A 19,886-nucleotide genomic window follows, 5' to 3' on the forward strand; every position below is an offset into this window, starting at 1 on the left:
GGGATTCCATCCAGACCACTAGATTTTTTACACTTTATGGAAGTGATTTTCTCGGCAACTTCCTGTAATGTAATTGGTGTGTCCAGTGGGTTTTGGAAGTTTTTGATTTTCTCTTCCATTGCCTTTAGTTTTGATGTTATGTTTTCCTGCTCTTGGCTTAGTCCTTCTTTTGGGATGTCTTTGTAGAGGTCTCTGAAGTACTGGAGCCAGATGTTGCCATTTTGGATATGGGTGTCATTCTTTTTCTTGCTCTTTGTGTCCATGTGGTTCCATATTTCCCAGAAGGAGTTGTCTTGGAGGGCGTCTTGGAGTTGGCTAAGTTTGGTAGAGATGTAGCTCTGCTTCTTCCTCCTGAGGATGGTTTTGTACTGCTTTTGTATGGTGTCATAGGCTTCCCTCAGGTCTGGGTTGTTGGGGTCTCTGTGTTTATTGTTTGAGGCTGTTCTCAGGGTCTTTCGAACGGCTTTACACTCTTTGTCAAACCAACCATTGATCTGCTTTTCTTTTGGCCTCTTGTACTTGACTTGTTTGAGGTCGGACAATTTGGCCATGGTGTGGAATATTTTGTTGAGGTCTTTTGCAGCTTGATTCACTCCTTCTGGGTTTGACTTGTACTTGTAGCTGTAGAAGTTGTGGAGCATCTCCTGTAATTCCGGTCTGTTGGGAGCCTCTTTATATTTTATTTCTGACGTCTTGGACCATTTATAGGATGGAGGTCGGTTGTAGAGGCTGCTCTGCTGTGGCTTTTGTGTGGATGGTTTCTCTGTAGATTTCATGTACAGGAGAAGTTGGCTGTGGTCTGACAGGTGCGTTTGTGGGGTGACTATGAAGGCGCTAATATTTGCCGGGTCCATATCTGTAATGGCGTAGTCTACTACACTCCTTCCTACATGGGAGTTTAGTGTATATCTTCCCAGTGAGTCTGCCTTTGTACGTCCATTAAGAATGTGAAGACCTAAACTTTTACATAAGTTCAGGAGCTTTTTGCCACTTTTGTTGACTGTACTGTCATAGCTGTTTCTCTCTGAGTGTTCTGAGTCGTGACTGTCGTTCTCTGCCCCAAATATGTAGATGTTTCCATCTGTGGTCAGAAAGTCTTTTTCTCTCCCTGTTCTTGCATTGAGGTCTCCAAAGATGAGAACTTTGCCCAGGACCTGATAATGGGTGGCTTCTTCTTGTAAGATCTCAAAGCTGTCTGGATTGAAGTAGGGGGACTCTGGCGGTGGTATATAGGTGGTGCAGAGGTAGACATCGGACTGAGAGGTGAGGATGGAGCTGCTGATTCTGATCCATATGTGGCTGCCTCCTCTCTTCACTGGTGTGATGTACTGGTGGAGCTCTTCTTTATACCAGATCAGTATTCCTCCTGAGCAGCGGCCCTGTTTGGTGTTTTTATTTTTAAGGGCAGGGACAGAGATTTCCCTGTATCCGATTGGCACCAGAGATTCGTTTTCAGCTCTGGTCCATGTTTCCAGGAGGATCTGAATGTCTATATTCTTCAGTCTTTGAATAAAGTCGGGGTCATTTGTTTTACATCCAAAGGCCGAGGTGCTCAGGCCTTGGATGTTCCAGCTGCTGATTGTGAATGAGGTCATTTTTTTTTTTTTTTTTCTAAATACCTCATGTGTATATACCTTGTAATGAGTGCGGCTGTGTAAGACACTCTGGATTTACGACTGGTTTATAGGTGTGTTAGTTTCCTGCACAATGTGCTGAGCAGGGTTCTAATCTCTTCCATATCTCTGCCCTGCATGTCTCTGTGTGGGGCTGATGGTCCCCTCCATGGTGGTCTTCTCCTCTGATGGCCCGATGTTGGGTGAAGGGCTTTGTTTCTGGCCTCCTGTGATGAAATTAGGGTTTCCTGTCTTTTTATTGTTGGGGGTCTTTCCATGGGATTTTGGTTGTTGTTGAGTCCAGGCATGGGGTCTCTGTTTAGTATAATGTCCTTCAGCTCTTTGGCCAGTAGGCTGACCCCTTGTTTGTTTAGGTGCTTGTCGTCATAGAGGTGTTGGTGATTTATGGAGGGGTGTTGTGCCAGGATCACGTCAGGCACAGCCTTGATTCTTGTGGTCAGGTCCGTGTTGATGCTCTGGGTAGTTTGGCTGGATACATCATTTCTTGGGAGCAGAGATGATAGAATTATTTTGCTGTCTGGGAATTTTAGTTTTGCAGTCTTTGCTAGTTGGGTCAGTTGTCCTGCGATCTGCTGGTGTTGGGCTGGCAGATTGTTTGTTCCTGTGTGTATAAAAATATGATTTGGGCTTGTGAACCGTGGGTTATTGATGACTGCTGTCACCTGCTCAATTGTTGCACAGTGGATTTTTTTGACCCTTTTTCCTGGAAATGGTCGCCATGTTTTCAGGTATTTCCCATTTGAGTCCATTATTAGGATGGTATCAAAACGTTGTGAGGTCACGGGTGGGGTACGTGGGTGAAGCTGGGGGTCTGTGCTGGAGATTTTGCTGGTGGCTGGTTCTCTTCTCTTTTCTATATCTCTGGTTTGTGGTTCACTTCTGTTATTTTCAGGAGCATTCATATTGTTGGAGTTATTTGGTATCTCAGTGTCCTGGCCAGTGGAGGCCATTGTGTCTGTACTGGTGTTAGTTACCATAGCTCCCTCCTGGCCAGTGGAGGCCATGTTGTCTGTACTGGTGTTAGTTACCATAGCTCCCTCCTGGCCAGTGGAGGTCATGGTGTCTGTACTGGTGTTAGTTACCATAGCTCCCCCCTGGCCAGTGGAGGCCATGGTGTCTGTACTGGTGTTAGTTACCATAGCTCCCCCCTGGCCAGTGGAGGCCATGGTGTCTGTACTGGTGTTAGTTACCATAGCTCCCTCCTGGCCAGTGGAGGCCATGGTGTCTGTACTGGTGTTAGTTACCATAGCTCCCCCCTGGCCAGTGGAGGCCATGGTGTCTGTACTGGTGTTAGTTACCATAGCTCCCTCCTGGCCAGTGGAGGCCATGGTGTCTGTACTGGTGTTAGTTACCATAGCTCCCCCCTGGCCAGTGGAGGCCATGGTGTCTGTACTGGTGTTAGTTACCATAGCTCCCTCCTGGCCAGTGGGGGCCATGGTGTCTGTACTGGTGTTAGTTACCATAGCTCCCTCCTGGCCAGTGGAGGCCATGTTGTCTTCACTCCTCTGTGTTTCTATGGCGTCCTCCTGTTTCAGGCGTCCAGGAGTCTTCAGCTCTGTTATCTCCTGTCTCAGTTGGGCATTTTCTTGCTGCAGTTCACACATTTTGCTTCTTATTTCCTGCATAGACCACCTGTATTCACATCTCAGTTTGCTTATCTCATTCATTACTTGGTCATTTGCATTTCTGTCACCAAGGTTTCTTTGAAGTTCTTCTTTAAATTGTACAAAGTCTCTTTCTAGTTGAGATAAACAGTCTCTGAGGGTCTCCGGTGAAGGGTGTGAAGTGTTGGGGGCTGCAGTTCTGTCTCTGGAGGTCTCTGTAGAGGTGATGGTGGCTGCTGGGGTTTGTTGTTCTTTGCAATTTTGTGCCTGGAGTTTAATTTGAGAAAAGCTGTCTTCAAATTTCTGTAAGTTTTCCTCAGCCCCTTGTACCATGATTATGCCATTATTGTACACGTTTATGGTCAGTGAGTTGGTCTCGTCTTCTTTTTGGTTTCTAATTCTGATCTGCCGGCCCTTATTAATGCCGTTCTTGGATATATACTTATATTGATTGCACAGAGCGGTGTGCCAGGCTAAGGGCTGGTCTGTGAAAAATAATAAATTGGTTTTCCTTTTATCTTTCTCTTTAGAGGTAAAATCAGAAAAGAGGGTCTCTGGATCTTCTCTAATCTTTGCATGTTTTATGGCTTTTTGCGCATGAATGCTTTTCTGCCCTTCAGGGTATGTGATTTCCAGAGTGTGTGACCTCCTGGTGTCCCGTGTCTCCAGCTCTGCTCTCTGCCCAGTTACTTGTTCTACATTTATATTTTCCATTTTTATAATAATCCTTATTTATCAGAGATGTAATTACAGCACTGTCTGTAGGTTGTGGTATGGATGGAGGATGGTCCTACCTTTGGATGTGCAGATCTCTGGGTGTCAGATGTCAGTTTGGAGTCCTCCTGTTGTATGTGATCTGTCTTTCAACAGGTTTTTTCTTATGTCCTTTAAATCCTCTATTTCCTCTTTTTTCATAAAAATCTTTAGTCCAGCTCAGTCCAGCTCGCTTTCCTGTTCCACAGAGTCCAATTTTTCCAGGTTTTGTCTTACTGTTTGCTCATTACAAGGTATAAATGATGAAAAACTCAGGAGCTCATCTTCAATGCTGCTTATTCCTAGGAATGGTGGGCGGGATCTATCTATCTATCTATCTATCCCGCTATCTATCTATCCCTCTATCTATCTATCTATCCCTCTATCTATCTATCCCTCTATCTATCTATCCCTCTATCTATCTATTCCTCTATCTATCCCTCTATCTATCTATCCCTCTATCTATCTATCTATCTATCTATCTATCTATCTATCTATCTATCTATCTATCTATCTATCTATCTATCTATCTATCATTCTTTCTGATTGTAGATACCATCCTGCAGTTTGTGTCCAGAAAAGACAAACAATTACAGAAGAAATTGTCACTGCTAAAAGAAAATGGCTTTTTAGAGTAAGTTCATGTCTTTTTGCCATTAAAAAATTGTTTAGTTTTGTTTTACAAATTTTTTTTTTTTTTTTAAATTTGTGTTAGTGATATAGAAGATTGAAGAAAATCCCCCTCCTCGCGAAAGTATTCGGTCCCTTGAATTTTTCAACCTTTTCCCGCATTTCAGGCTTCAAACATAAAAGATAAAAATGTTAATGTTCTGGTGAAGAATCAACAACAAGTGGACACAATTGTGAAGGTGAACGAAATTTATTGCTTATTTTACACTTTTGTAGAAAAGAATAAACTGAAAATTGGGGCATGCAATATTATTCATCCCCTTTACTTTCAGTGCAGCAAACTCACTCCAGAAGGTTACTGAGGATCTCTGAATGATCCAATGTTGTCCTAAATGACTGATGATGATCAATATAATCCCCTGTGTGTAATCAAGTCTCCGTATAAATGCACCTGCTCTGTGATAGTCTCAGGGTTCTGTTTAAAGCACAGAGAGCATCATGAAGACCAAGGAACACAACAGGCAGGTCCATGATACTGTTGTGGAGAAGTTTAAAGTCGGATTTGGTTACAAAAGGATTTCCAAAACTTTAAACATCCCAAGAAGCACTGTGCAAGCGATCATATTGAAATGGAAGGAGTATCATACCACTGCAAATCTACCAAGACCCGGCCGTCCATCCAAACTTTCATCTCAAACAAAGAGAAGACTGATCAGAGATGCAGCCAAGAGGCCCATGATCACTCTGGATGAACTGCAGAGATCTACAGCTGAGGTGGCAGAGTCTGTCCATAGGACAACAATCAGTCGTACACTGCACAAATCTGGCCTTTATGGAAGAGTGGCAAGGAGAAAGCCATTTCTTAAAGATATCCATAAAAAGTGTTGTTTAAAGGTTGCCACAAGCCACCTGGAGACACCACACATGTGGAAGAAGGTGCTCTGGTCAGATGAAACCAAAATCAAACTATTTGGGCACAATGCCAAATGATATATTTGGGGTAAAAGCAACACAGCTCATCACCCTGAACACACCATCCCCACTGTCAAACATGGTGGTGTCAGCATCATGGTTTGGGCCTGCTTTTCTTCAGCAGGGACAGGGAAGATGGTTAAAATTGTTGGCAAGATGGATGGAGCCAAATACAGGACCATTCTTGAAGAAAACCTGTTGGACTCTGCAAAAGACCTGAGACTGGGACGGAGATTTGTCTTCCAACAAGACAATGATCCCAAAGATAAAGCAAAATCTACAATGGAATGGTTCACAAATAAACGTATCCAGGTGTTAGAATGGCCAAGTCACAGTCCAGACCTGAACCCAATCGAGAATCTGTGGAAAGAGCTGAAAACTGCTGTTCACAAACGCCTCCATCCAACCTCACTCAGCTCCAGCTGTTTACAAAGGAAGAATGGGCGAGAATTTCAGCCTCTCCATGTGCAAAACTGATAGACACATACCCCAAGAGACTGCAGCTGTAATCGCAGCAAAAGGGGGCACTACAAAGTATTAACTTAAAGGGGATGAATAATATTGCACGCCCCAATTTTCAGTTATTTATTTTTTTATAAAAGTTTAACATAAGCAATAAATTTCATTCAACTTCACAATTGTGTCCACTTGTTGTTGATTCTTCACCAGAACATTAACATTTTTATCTTTATTTTTGAAGCCTGAAATGTGGGAGAAGGTTGAAAAGTTCAAGGGGGCTGAATACTTTCACAAGGCACTGTATATATATATATATATATATATATATATATATATATATATATATATATATATATATATATATATATATATATATATATATATATATATATAATATATTGTGAGGTAGCGTCGTCGGCTGCGCTGCAGAAGACACGGGATCCAGGCACCAAGGTTCACAGCACACGGTTTATTATTCAAAGAACAAGTCCACAATAGTACATATGGGCCTTTCCGGCAGAGAACTCAGGGAGATGTGATCACTCCCTCACACCCGGCACACCTGCCCTCGTTCCTGTTTCCTTTTAACCCTTCCTGAAGCCTGTAGGGAAACAGCATTAACCCCGGAGTGGAGTTGCTTTCTATCATGGAGTGAGCACAACCGGGGCGAGACATACCGGCCGTCATAGATAACCCCAGTCACAGTCTCACATATCCCCCCCCTCAGTTCAAGCGTGCGGGGTTGAACTCCTGCCATCAAACACGGGCCGCGGGACAAGGCATCGGCGTTGCCCTGCAACCTACCGGCCCGGTGTTCAACCGTAAACCGGAAGTTCTGCAGCGAAAGGAACCACCGGGTAACCCGGGCATTCCGTTCCTTGGCGGACCTCATCCAGACCAGTGGAGAGTGATCCGTCACCAAGCGAAACTGACGTCCCAGCAGGTAATAGCGTAGGGACTCCAAGGCCCACTTGATCGCCAGGCACTCCTTCTCCACTACGCTATAATTCCGCTCGGGAGGGGTGAGCTTCCTACTCAAGAAGGTGACGGGGTGTTCCTCCCCCTGAACCACCTGAGACAGCACTGCCCCCAGGCCGACCTCCGAGGCGTCAGTCTGTACTATGAACTCCTTCCGGAAATCAGGGTTGACCAGAACGGGCTGTCCGCACAGGACCTCCTTCAGGGCCCGGAAGGAGTCCTCGGCCTGCGGAGTCCAGCGCACCATGACGGACTTCTTGCCTTTGAGAAGGTCCGTCAAGGGGGCTGATAGTCCCGCAAAATCTTTTACAAACCTCCTGTAGTACCCCACGATACCCAGGAAGGCCCTAACCTGCTTCGTGGTCAGGGGTCTAGGCCACTTCTGGATCGCCTCAACCTTGTTAATTTGGGGCTTAATCACTCCTTGGCCTATCACGTAGCCCAAGTAGCGGGCTTCCGTGAGTCCCAATGCACATTTCTTGGGATTGGCTGTCAATCCGGCTGTTCGAAGCGCGTCCACCACCGCTTGTACCTGTTCCAAGTGGGTCTGCCAATCGGAGCTGTAAATAATGATGTCATCAAGGTACGCTGATGCATACGCCTGGTGGGGTTCCAGCACTAAGTCCATCAACCTCTGGAACGTGGCCGGAGCGCCATGTAACCCAAAAGGCAAGACAACATAGTGGAAGAGACCCTCTGGCGTAACAAAAGCGGTTTTCTCCTTGGCGGACTCCGTCAGTGGCACCTGCCAGTACCCCTTGGTCAGGTCGAGCGTGGTAAAATATCGCGCCTGTCCCAGCCTATCAATCAGCTCATCCACCCGGGGCATGGGGTAGAGATCGAACTTGGATATTTCGTTCAATCTCCTAAAGTCATTGCAGAACCTTAAGGAGCCATCGGGTTTTGGTATTAGGACAATCGGACTAGCCCATTCACTCCGGGATTTTTCGATGACCCCCAGGCGTAACATTGTCTTTACTTCCTCCGATATGGCTTGTCGTCGAGCCTCCGGTACCCGGTATGACTTCAGGCGTACCTTCAGGTGGGGCTCGGTGACAATATCATGTCGTATCAGACTGGTCCTACCGGGCAGCTCAGAGAAGACATCGGGGTTCTGCTGAACCAACCGTCTGGCCTCTCGCCTCTGTTGCTTGGTGAGGGCTTCTCCAATCCTTACTTCCGGTTCGTCCTCTCCGGAGGTCGCTGGAGCCGGATGTGAACGACCCGAAGAGGAGGGAGATGGGGAGAAAACAGCCATCAGGCTTTCCCGTTCCTGCCAAGGTTTTAATAAGTTGACATGGTATATTTGTTCAGGTTTCCGCCTACCGGGCTGCAATACTTTATAGTTAACCACCCCAACTCTTTCCTTTATCTCGTAGGGGCCGTGCCACTGAGCCAGGAATTTACTCTCCGCCGTGGGGATCAATACCAACACCCGATCCCCGGGATTAAAGGTCCGCACGGTGGCTTGTCTATTGTAGCGGCCGCTTTGCGCGGCCTGAGCCTCCTGTAAATGCTCCTTCACAATTGGCATGACCGCGCTTATGCGGTTCTGCATACCCAAAATGTGTTCAATCACACTTTTATGGGGGGTGGGCTCCTGCTCCCAGGTTTCTTTTGCCAGGTCCAACAATCCCCGGGGATGTCGCCCGTATAACAATTCAAAAGGCGAAAACCCCGTGGATGCCTGTGGCACCTCTCGTATGGCAAACATCAAATAGGGAAGCATCATATCCCAGTCTTTCCCGTCTTTGGAAATCACCCTTTTGAGCATGGTTTTCAGGGTTTTATTGAATCGTTCCACTAAACCGTCCGTCTGAGGATGATACACAGACGTACGCAACTGCTTGATCTGGAGTAGCCGGCATAGTTCTTTGGTCACTTTAGACATGAATGGGGTCCCCTGATCCGTAAGGATCTCCTTGGGCAACCCCACCCGGCAGAACACAGCAAACAACTCCCGAGCTATAAGCTTTGCTGCAGTATGTCTGAGAGGTATCGCCTCTGGATAACGGGTGGCATAGTCAACGATCACTAGGATATGCTGGTGCCCTCGAGCAGACTTTACGAGGGGCCCCACCAGATCCATCCCTATCCGTTCAAAAGGGACTTCTATAATGGGTAACGGTACCAACGGACTGCGAAAGTGGGTCAGGGGTGCGGTAAGCTGACACTCCGGGCAGGTTTCGCAGAACCGTTTTACCTCCCCAAAGACCCCGGGCCAATAGAACCTTTGCAATATTCGCTCCTGCGTTTTCTTGACCCCTAGGTGACCACTCATCAGGTGTTTATGAGCCAAGTCGAGGACCCGCCGGCGATACGGCTGGGGCACCACCAACTGCTCTACCCCTACGCCCCGTATTTCATCTACCCGGTAGAGTAAATCCTGCTTAAGAGCGAAATGGGGGTATCTTACCTGGGCACCAGGCAGCTGTGCCACCCCGTCAACTACTGTCACCCGACTCCGGGCATGTATTAATGTAGGGTCCTGGAGTTGGGCTGTCCCAAACGTATCCGGGGATGCCTCCAACTCCGGGATGGGCTCGACCGTCTCAGCCTCTCCTGCCAATACCTCTAGGGGCGACCTATCAGGTTCACATCCTGTCCCTATCATGGGGACCCCTACGGCAGGCGTCCCGGATTCAGGATTGTAGGGCTCAGGTCCCGGACTGACCAATATCTGAGGGGACTTAGGAGGTCCCTTCCATAAAGTCCAAAAATAGGGCAGATCCCTTCCTAGGATCACATCATAGGGAAGAGTATTAATAAGTCCCACCTCATGTTGCACCTGACCGCAAGGTGCTGTGATGGTGACTATCCCCGTGGGATAGTCTCGGCGGTCCCCATGTATGCAAACCACCCCCACGGTACGTCCTGTGGCCTTTACTTTAGCCCTTAGGGTTGATCGCACAAGGGTCACTAAGCTTCCGGAATCCAACAAGCCTGTAACCGGACATCCATTCACCTGTATTTGGCACAAGTGGGGCTCAGTCTCTGGGTAGACCAGGTCAGCGGTACACACCACCTGAGCATACATTGAACCCCGTCGGGTAACCCCACAATCCATGGGCTCCGTGGTGAGGGGACACTGGGCTTCCATATGTCCCACCCGCTGGCACCGCCAACATCTAATAGGGAAGGACACCCCCTTGACGAGTTGTCGTTTAGGGTACATAGTTTTCCGGACCTCAGGGACGGAGGGTGCGGCCTCAGACGGGACGGTAGCGGACTCGCGCACCGGTGTCAGCGGTGGGTCCTTGGCCCTAGGCTTGGAGGGGCCGGACCGACGGGCGGTACGCAAAGTCTCAGTGTCCCGTATCAAGTCCTGCGTAGCCACATGCCGCTCTACCAGGCATACTAATTGGTCCAGGGTACTTGGGTCGCCCTGTCCAACCCACCGTTGAATGGTGACGGGTAAAGTGCGTACAAAACGGTCAACAACTACCCTTTCTACCATTTGCGCCGGGCTCAGAGTGTCAGGCTGCAACCACTTTTTTACGAGATGCAACAAGTCATAGGCCTGGGAGCGTACAGGTTTGGTTTCCTCAAAGAACCACTGATTTACCCGCTGAGCTCGTACATAGGTATTCACCCCCAACCGAGCCAGTATTTCGGCTTTCAGGGTCACATAGTCAATGGCGTCCTCGGTACAGAGGTCCAGGTACGCTTTTTGGGGTTCCCCCGTCAGATAGGGTGACAATACCTCAGCCCACTGCGGGGTCGGCAGCTTTTCCCGCTCGGCCACCCGCTCAAACACCGCCAGGAACGCTTCCACATCATCCCCCAGGGTCATCTTTTGCAACGCTTGTCTCACCGTTTTCCGGACGCTGCTGTCGTCACCCGGTCCCTGGGTTGTTGCTGCCGGTCCGGCACGGATCGACTTGGCCAGGAGAACCATCTGTTCTTGGTGCCTTTTTTCCTGCAATTGCAAGGCTTGCTGCTGACGTGCATTGGCCTGATCCATCTGTTCTTGGAATTTTTTTTCCTGCACTTGCAAGGATTGGAGCAGGTGTGCATTGGTCTGTTACTGCTGTGCATTAGCCTGTTGCTGCTGTGCATTAGCCTGAGCCAAATGCTTTAGTATGTCCTCCATGGCGTCGCCGGGTTTGGGCTGTAGTATAGCCGCTCGAATCCAGGACATGCGCAGCTGGGTCACCAGGGATGAATGCTACACCTCACCGGCTGTCATGCCCGCATTCTCCACCATATGTGAGGTAGCGTCGTCGGCTGCGCTGCAGAAGACACGGGATCCAGGCACCAAGGTTCACAGCACACGGTTTATTATTCAAAGAACAAGTCCACAATAGTACATATGGGCCTTTCCGGCAGAGAACTCAGGGAGATGTGATCACTCCCTCACACCCGGCACACCTGCCCTCGTTCCTGTTTCCTTTTAACCCTTCCTGAAGCCTGTAGGGAAACAGCATTAACCCCGGAGTGGAGTTGCTTTCTATCATGGAGTGAGCACAACCGGGGCGAGACATACCGGCCGTCATAGATAACCCCAGTCACAGTCTCACAATATATATAAAAAGTTAAAATACTTTCAACTGTTAGGCTACATGCCCACGGGAGCTCGCACCTGCGGTTATATCCGCAGGTAGGTCCACAGGTTTCCTGTAGCAGCTCCCCGAAATCTGCAGCTATCCATATATACATTGCTGCGGGATTCCAGCTAAATATCTGCGGTAAACCTGCGGATATTCATGTAACTTACCTGCAGAAGTCCCGGCCTCTATCTCCATAGTGGAGGGCCGGGACATCCACAGATATTTCCGCATGAATAATTGACATGCAGTTCCATGCGGCTGTGGGACATCCGCAGCATATTCCGCAGCCGCACATACCGCAGCATGTTCACAGCACTCCCCATGTCCCATAGGATAACATGGGGAGTGTCTGTACTTGCTAAGACCTGCTGATTTATCTAGAAAATTCAGATAAATCTGCAGGTTTTCCGTGGCAAAATCCGCGGGTACACAGTCCCGTGAGCACATAGCCTGAAGGGCTGCTTTACACGCTGCGACATCGCTAGCGATAGCACCTGCCCCCGTCGCTCGTGTGACATTTGGTGATCGCTGCCGTAGCGAACATTATCGCTACGGCAGCGTCACACGCACATACCTTGTCAGCGACGTCGCTGTGACCGCCGAACAATCCCTTCCTCAAGGGGGAGGTGCATTCGGCGTCATAGCGACGTCACTGCGGCGTCACTAAGCGGCCGGCCAATAGAAGCGGAGGGGCGGAGATGAGCGGGACATAACATCCCGCCCACCTCCTTCCTTCCTCATTGCCGGTCGATGCAGGTGAGGAGAGCTTCCTCGTTCCTGCGGTGTCACACATAGCGATGTGTGCTGCCGCAGGAACGAGGAACAACCAGCGGCATGCACCACCAACGATATTATGAAAAGGAGCGACGTGTCAACGATCAACGTTTCTCAACGTTTTTGCGCTCGTTGATTATCGCTCCTTGGAGTCACACGCTGCAATGTCACTAACGACGCCGGACGTGCATCACTAATGACGTGACCCTGACGATATATCGGTAGTGATGTCGCAGCGTGTATAGCACCCTTTAGGCTACCCAACAGGTGTTATACCAGACTAATACTTCCTATAGTGTATAGAAATACCGTACATCACACAGGATCCACCATTCACAATAGGTGATGTCACAGTTCACCTTCTCCTCCTCCTGTACAATGACTGATAACACCTCTGTATACAGTAGATAACACAGGATTCACCATTCACAATAGGTGATATCACAGCTCACCTCCTCCTCCTGTACAATGACTGATAACACCTCTATTAACAGTAGATAACACAGAAGCCACCATTTACAATAGGTGATATCACAGCTCACCTCCTCCTCCTGTACAATGACTGATAACACCTCTGTATACAGTAGATAACATAGGATTAACCATTCACAATAGGTGATGTCACAGCTCACCTCCTCCTCCTCCTGTACAATGACTGATAACACCTCTATATACAGTAGATAACACAGGATCCACCATTTACAATAGGTGAAGTCACAGCTCACCTCCTCCTCCTCCTGTAAAATGACAGATAACACCTCTATTTACAGTAGATAACACAGGAGCCACCATTCACAATAGGTGATGTCACAGCTCACCTCCTCTTCCTCCTGTACAATGACTGATAACACCTCTATATACAGTAGATAACACAGGATCCACCATTTACAATAGGTGAAGTCACAGCTCACCTCCTCCTCCTCCTGTAAAATGACAGATAACACCTCTATTTACAGTAGATAACACAGGAGCCACCATTTACAATAGGTGATGTCACAGATCACCTCCTCCTCCTCCTGTACAATGACTGATAACACCTCTGTATACAGTAAATAACACAGGATTAACCATTCACAATAGGTGATGTCACAGCTCACCTCCTCATCCTGTAAAATAACGGATAACACCTCCTATTTACAGTAGATAACACAGGAGCCACTATTTACCACAGGTGATGTCACAGCTCACCTCCTCCTCCCATCACAGCGATATTTGCCTAGATTGTTTCTATATAAATAAATAGTGTGTGAATCAGTCTGTTGCTGGTAATGTCCATGTGAAGATCGCCTTCTCCCACCCCCCGGCCTCCATCAGTCTTGTATCTTCGGACCTGCACTGTCACCAGTGTGTAAGCTGCTTATCTTGATCTTGCAGTATCTTCTGACCTACACAGACAATATTGAGTCTTCACAGTACAAATTGTCCCGTGATTTGGGCGTCTTTGAATGTCGCCCCTCTCTGGGGGATTGGGGAAAACTCACCATTCACTCATTTTTCCCAGAAAATTTGATTAGCAGAAAAGTTATTCTGCGCTAGTTTAATATCTATTATTATAGTCTGTAATTTGCAGACCCCAGAACATAAAAAAACATAGTATGTAAAAAAGTAAGGAACCCTTACACTCCCCTCTCGGCCCCTCTGTTCCTCACCGCCATCCTCCTGCTCCACTGCACTTCTGCTACTCTGTAACTTTCCAATCACTTGTTTTTTTCATGAGGCGGTTCCATTTTTTCCAGTATTCTGCCTGCACGATAGGTGCTAGAATATCCTTTCCCTAACTTCTTATTGTCCAATGACAAGTTGGTTTTAAACAAAGAGCTTGCCACTCTGTGAAGCATCAGACAACCTTTTTTTTTGTATCTCCAGGATGTATTTTGTGCCTCCTGTAACCCTTTGTTATCCATTAGTGACTCTCACAATTTTGTCTCCTCCCAGGAATCTGACGTTCGGGAAGGATGGTCCCTCCTGGAGGCTCCTGACGGCGAGCAGACTCCTGTGCCTCGGAGCTGATGAATTGTATGAAGTGCCTTGTGTCTTCAGGTCTTTTCTTTCTGAGAATATACAGACTTTACAGATGATGAGCTCCACCGAGTCACTGATCACTATGAGTCACTCCACCTATTCTAATGTCTCCTTTTCTGCTGCAGAACCTCTTTGAAACAAAACAAATGGCTGTTATTTCAATCAGTGACTGACATGAATATTTCTTTTCTCTTTTCAAAGAGGTTCTGCAGCAGCTAGAGTGTATAGTGAAACAACTGCAGTAATGCACCTTCTAATATATATTGATACCATTCATTTTACCTTCTAATGGACTGAAAAACAGGAAAAAAAATCCAAGTCAGGCGAAAAAGTGAAAAAAAAAATGGAATTCCTCCATTGTTTCTTTTTTTTTTTTTAGATCTTGTTTTTAAGGTGTTCATTGCCGATTAAAAATGACCTGGTGACATGTTTCTCCAGGCCAAAAAATTTTGGATAATACCAAAAGTGTTTATTTTTTTATTTTATCTCTTTTTCTTTGTCGCTCCATTGGGAGACCCAGACAATTGGGGTGTATGGCTTCTGCCTCCGGAGGCCACACAAAGTATTACACTTTAAAAAGTGTAACCCCTCCCCTCTGCCTATACACCCCCCCGTGCATCACGGGCTCCTCAGTTTTATGCTTTGTGTTGAAGGAGGCACACATGCACTCATGCTCCCATTTTTAGTCAGCAGCAGCTGCTGATTGTATCGGATGGAAGAAAAGAGGGCCCCCACAGGGCTCCCGGCATGCTCCCTTCTCACCCCACTAAGTCGGCGGTGTTGTTAAGGTTGAGGTACCCATTGCGGGTACACAGGCCGGAGCCACATGCCGTTTTCCTTCCCCATCCCTTAGGGGCTCTGGGAGAAGTGGGATCCTATCCGGTCATCCAGGCACTGGGACCGGGCTCCCTCCGCAGCCCCTGTGGGATTCTGTCGGACAGGAGACTGAGTATCATCAGGGACAGGGCCCTGCATCTACAGGTACTCTGTGTCCCCTTGGGGACGGTGCATGGAACACCTTGACCTCAGACGCTGCAGCGACTGCGCTGTTGGTATGAGACCGGGACTACCGCGCCGACCGCGCCTGCTTGCCGGCCGCGGTTTTTAACTTTAGTCCCCGGCTTTTGCGGCCTAGTGCCTTAAACTCCCGCCCCCGGGCCTGCCAGTCAGGGGGAAGGGCGGGACGGTCGGTCTGACGCCGACAGTGAGGGCTGGAGCACACTTGGCTGTCCTCCGCCCCCCTCACTATTCACTCTGGGGCACCAGATTCCCGCACTTTTGTGGTTACGCCCACGGCTGCCTCCTCCCCTGTGAACGCCAACGGCCATGTTTTAAGCACATTCTGCCGGTGGAGGACTTCTGGCAGCACCTCTGGGAGACCCGAGGCAGGGAATCTGGTGACCACACACTGCTTGAGCGGTCGGTAAGCCAGGTGGCTTCTTCCCACCGGTGCTGGGCCCCCTAGAGTGCTGAACTGTATATATATATATATTATATTGTATACATTTTCTCGGTTCGGCTGTACTGTTAGCTTGTGGCTATATATCCCTCAGTGATCACTCTCCTGGGAGACTACAGCATGTCGTTCACAAGGAGCAAGGGTGCCAAGACACAGGGTTATTTTGCAACCTGTACCTCTTGTGCGGCTATGCTACCTGCAGGTTCCACCTACCCTCACTGTGAGCAATGCTCGGGCCATGTGGCACTCGCTCAGCCGGAGCCTGGGGCACTGGTGGGACCCTCGGCCCAGGTAGAACCGCCGGCTTCCCCTGTCCAGGCGGCAGGGACAGAGTTTGCAGCTTTTGCTGAGAAACTCTCTGAGTCACTTTCACAATCCATGGCTCAGTCTATGGACAAATGGTCTGCCAAGCTACTAGAAGCCTTGCAGTCCAGACCGGTCCTTACACAGGCCCCGGGCACTGCGGGATCGCCCCCAGGCCCCTCTCGGTCTGCGACGAAGCGTGCTCCTGGGGTGGCCTCTAGTTATTACGTGGAGGACTCCGGCACGGACCGCAGTCCCAGACCGGCTAAGCGGGCTCGATTAGAATCTTCCCCGACTTCATCACGCTGTTCAGGGTCTCAGCTTGAGGACTCTCTAGAGGATGAAGCGGAGGTCGCAGCCCAGGACTCTGACCCTGACGTTGCTCTCAATCTTGATACACCTGAAGGGGACGCCATAGTAAATGACCTTATAGCGTCCATCAACCAGGTGCTAGATCTTTCTCCCCCAACTCTACCTATAGAGGAGTCGGCTTCACAGCAGGAGAAACACCAATTTAGGTTTCCCAAACGTACTCGGAGTGTTTTCTTCGATCACTCGAACTTCAGAGATGCTGTCCAGAAGCACAGGGCTTTCCCGGACAAGCGCTTTACTAAACGCCTTAATGACTCACGTTACCCCTTCCCCTCTGACGTAGTTAAGGGTTGGGCTCAGTGTCCCAAGGTGGATCCTCCAGTCTCTAGACTGGCGGCTAGATCCGTAGTAGCAGTGGCTGACGGTTCAACGCTCAAGGATGCCACGGACAGGCAGATAGAGCTCCTAATGAAATCCATCTATGAAGCCATAGGCGCGTCCTTTGCCCCAGCCTTTGCAGCAGTGTGGGCACTCCAAGCTATCTCAGCTTGTCTGTCTGAGATTAATGCAGTCACACGTACCTCTGCTCCGCAAGTAGCGTCTTTAACGTCTCAGGCGTCGGTATTTTCATCCTACGCCATGAATGCTGTCCTGGACTCGGCTAGCCGTACAGCGGTAGCATCCGCCAATTCGGTGGCAGTCCGCAGGGCCATGTGGCTATGCGAATGGAAGGCAGACTCTGCTTCCAAGAAGTTCTTGACCGGTTTGCCCTTTTCTGGCGACCGATTGTTTGGCGAACAATTGGATGAAATTATTAAGCAATCCAAGGGAAAGGACTCGTCCTTACCCCAGCCCAAACCAAAGAGACCTCAGCAACGAAAAATTCAAGCGAGGTTTCGGTCCTTTCGGCCCTCAGCCAGGTCCCAATCCTCATCGTCCAACAGGCCACAGAAGAGCCAGAGAAACTCTTCTGCATGGCGGTCTAAGTCACGTCCTCCAAAGACCGCCGGAGGCACCGTCTCAAAGGCGGCCTCCTCATGACTTTTGGCCTCCCCAAACCGCATCCTCGGTCGGTGGCAGGCTCTCCCGCTTTTGCGACGCCTGGTGGCCACATGTCCAAGACCGATGGGTGAGGGACATTCTGTCTCACGGTTACAGGATAGAGTTCAGCTCTCGTCCTCCGACTCGTTTTTTCAGAACATCTCCGCCCCCCGAGCGAACCGTTGCACTTTTTCAGGCGGTGTACACTCTGAAGACAGAAGGAGTTGTGATCCCCGTTCCCCTTCAGGAATGTGGTCGCGGCTTTTACTCGAAACTGTTCGTGGTACCAAAAAAGGACGGTTCATTCCGTCCCGTTTTGGACCTCAAATTGCTCAACAGACATGTGAGAACCAGGCGGTTTCGCATGGAATCCCTCCGCTCTGTCATCGCTTCGATGTCCCAAGGAGACTTCCTGGCATCAGTCGACATCAGGGATGCCTATCTCCACGTGCCGATCGCTCCAGAGCATCAACGCTTCCTGCGTTTCGCCATTGGGGACGAACACCTTCAGTTTGTGGCACTGCCTTTCGGCCTGGCGACAGCCCCACGGGTCTTCACCAAGGTCATGGCATCCGTGGTGGCGGTCCTACATTCTCAGGGCCACTCGGTGATCCCTTACTTAGACGATCTCCTAGTCAAGGCACCCTCCCGGGTGGCATGTCAACACAGTCTGACCGTGGCTCTGGAGACGCTCCAGAGGTTCAGGTGGATCATCAATTTCCCAAAGTCAAAATTGACTCCGACCCAATCACTGACTTACCTCGGGATGGAGTTTCATACTCTCTCAGCGATAGTCAAGCTACCGCTGGACAAACAGCGTTCGCTGCAAACAGGGGTGCAATCTCTCCTTCGGGCCCAGTCACACCCCTTGAGGCGCCTCATGCACTTCCTGGGGAAGATGGTGGCAGCAATGGAGGCAGTTCCCTTTGCGCAGTTTCATCTGCGTCCACTCCAATGGGACATTCTCAGCAAATGGGACAAGAGGTCGACATCCTTAGACAGGAACGTCTCTTTCTCTGGCAGCCAAGGCTTCCCTTCAGTGGTGGCTTCTTCCCACTTCCCTGTCGAAGGGAAAATCTTTCCTGCCCCCATCCTGGGCTGTGGTCACGACGGACGCGAGTCTGTCAGGGTGGGGAGCGGTTTTTCTCCACCACAAGGCTCAGGGAACCTGGTCTCCGACAGAGTCTTCCCTTCAGATCAATGTTCTGGAGATAAGGGCAGTGTATCTAGCCCTAAAAGCGTTCCATCGGTGGCTGGAGGGCAGGCAGATCCGCATACAGTCGGACAACGCCACGGCGGTCGCGTACATCAACCACCAGGGCGGCACTCGCAGTCGTCAAGCCTTCCAAGAAGTTCGGCGGATTCTGCTGTGGGCGGAGGCCACAGCCTCCACCATCTCCGCGGTTCACATCCCAGGCGTAGAAAACTGGGAAGCAGACTTTCTCAGTCGCCAGGGCATGGACGCAGGGGAATGGTCTCTTCACCCGGACGTGTTTCAAGAGATCTGTTGCCGCTGGGGAACGCCGGACGTCGATCTAATGGCGTCTCGGCACAACAACAAAGTCCCGGCATTCATGGCACGGTCTCAGGATCACAGAGCTCTGGCGGCGGACGCCTTAGTTCAGGATTGGTCGCAGTTTCGACTGCCTTATGTATTCCCTCCTCTGGCAATGCTGCCCAGAGTGTTGCGCAAGATCAGGTCCGACTGCCGCCGCGCCATCCTCGTCGCTCCAGACTGGCCGAGGAGGTCTTGGTACCCGGACTTGTGGCACCTCACGGTGGGTCAGCCGTGGGCGCTCCCAGACCGACCAGACTTGCTGTCTCAAGGGCCATTTTTCCATCTGAATTCTGCGGCCCTCAACCTGACTGTGTGGCCATTGAGTCCTGGCTCCTAGCGTCCTCAGGGTTATCTCAAGAGGTCATTGCCACTATGAGACAGGCCAGGAAACCAACGTCAGCCAAGATCTATCACAGGGCTTGGAGGATCTTCTTAGCCTGGTGCTCTGATAAGGGGTTTACCCCCTGGCCGTTTGCCTTACCCACTTTTCTTTCCTTCCTACAATCCGGAATGGACAAGGGTTTGTCTCTCGGCTCTCTCAAGGGACAAGTCTCGGCGCTTTTCGTGTTTGTTCAAAAGCGTCTAGCCAGGCTTCCGCAGGTCCGCACGTTCCTGCAGGGAGTTTGCCACATAGTCCCACCTTACAAGTGTCCACTGGAACCCTGGGATCTCAACAGGGTTCTACGGGCTCTTCAGAAACCACCTTTCGAGCCGCTGCGGGATGTCTCTCTATCACGTCTTTCGCAGAAGGTGGCCTTTCTAGTGGCAGTCACATCACTCCGAAGAGTGTCAGAGCTTGCAGCGCTGTCATGCAAAGCCCCCTTCCTGGTATTTCAC

At 49.6% G+C, this 19,886-nt stretch overlaps 1 protein-coding gene across 2 annotated transcripts in view; it reads left to right on the forward strand.

The window, feature by feature from the left end:
• SETD4 (SET domain containing 4) overlaps positions 1–19,886 on the forward strand; it is a 51,267-nt gene that overhangs the window by 22,585 nt on the left and 8,796 nt on the right. For both annotated transcript variants that reach the window (XM_075334993.1, XM_075334992.1), the window contains exons 8-9: positions 4,544–4,625; positions 14,290–14,370. In XM_075334993.1, coding sequence (XP_075191108.1) covers positions 4,544–4,625; positions 14,290–14,370 — 163 coding nt within the window. The remainder of the gene's footprint in view (positions 1–4,543; positions 4,626–14,289; positions 14,371–19,886) is intronic.

The sequence above is a fragment of the Anomaloglossus baeobatrachus genome, chromosome 2 (assembly GCF_048569485.1).
Source record: "Anomaloglossus baeobatrachus isolate aAnoBae1 chromosome 2, aAnoBae1.hap1, whole genome shotgun sequence".
Taxonomy (NCBI): domain Eukaryota; kingdom Metazoa; phylum Chordata; class Amphibia; order Anura; family Aromobatidae; genus Anomaloglossus; species Anomaloglossus baeobatrachus.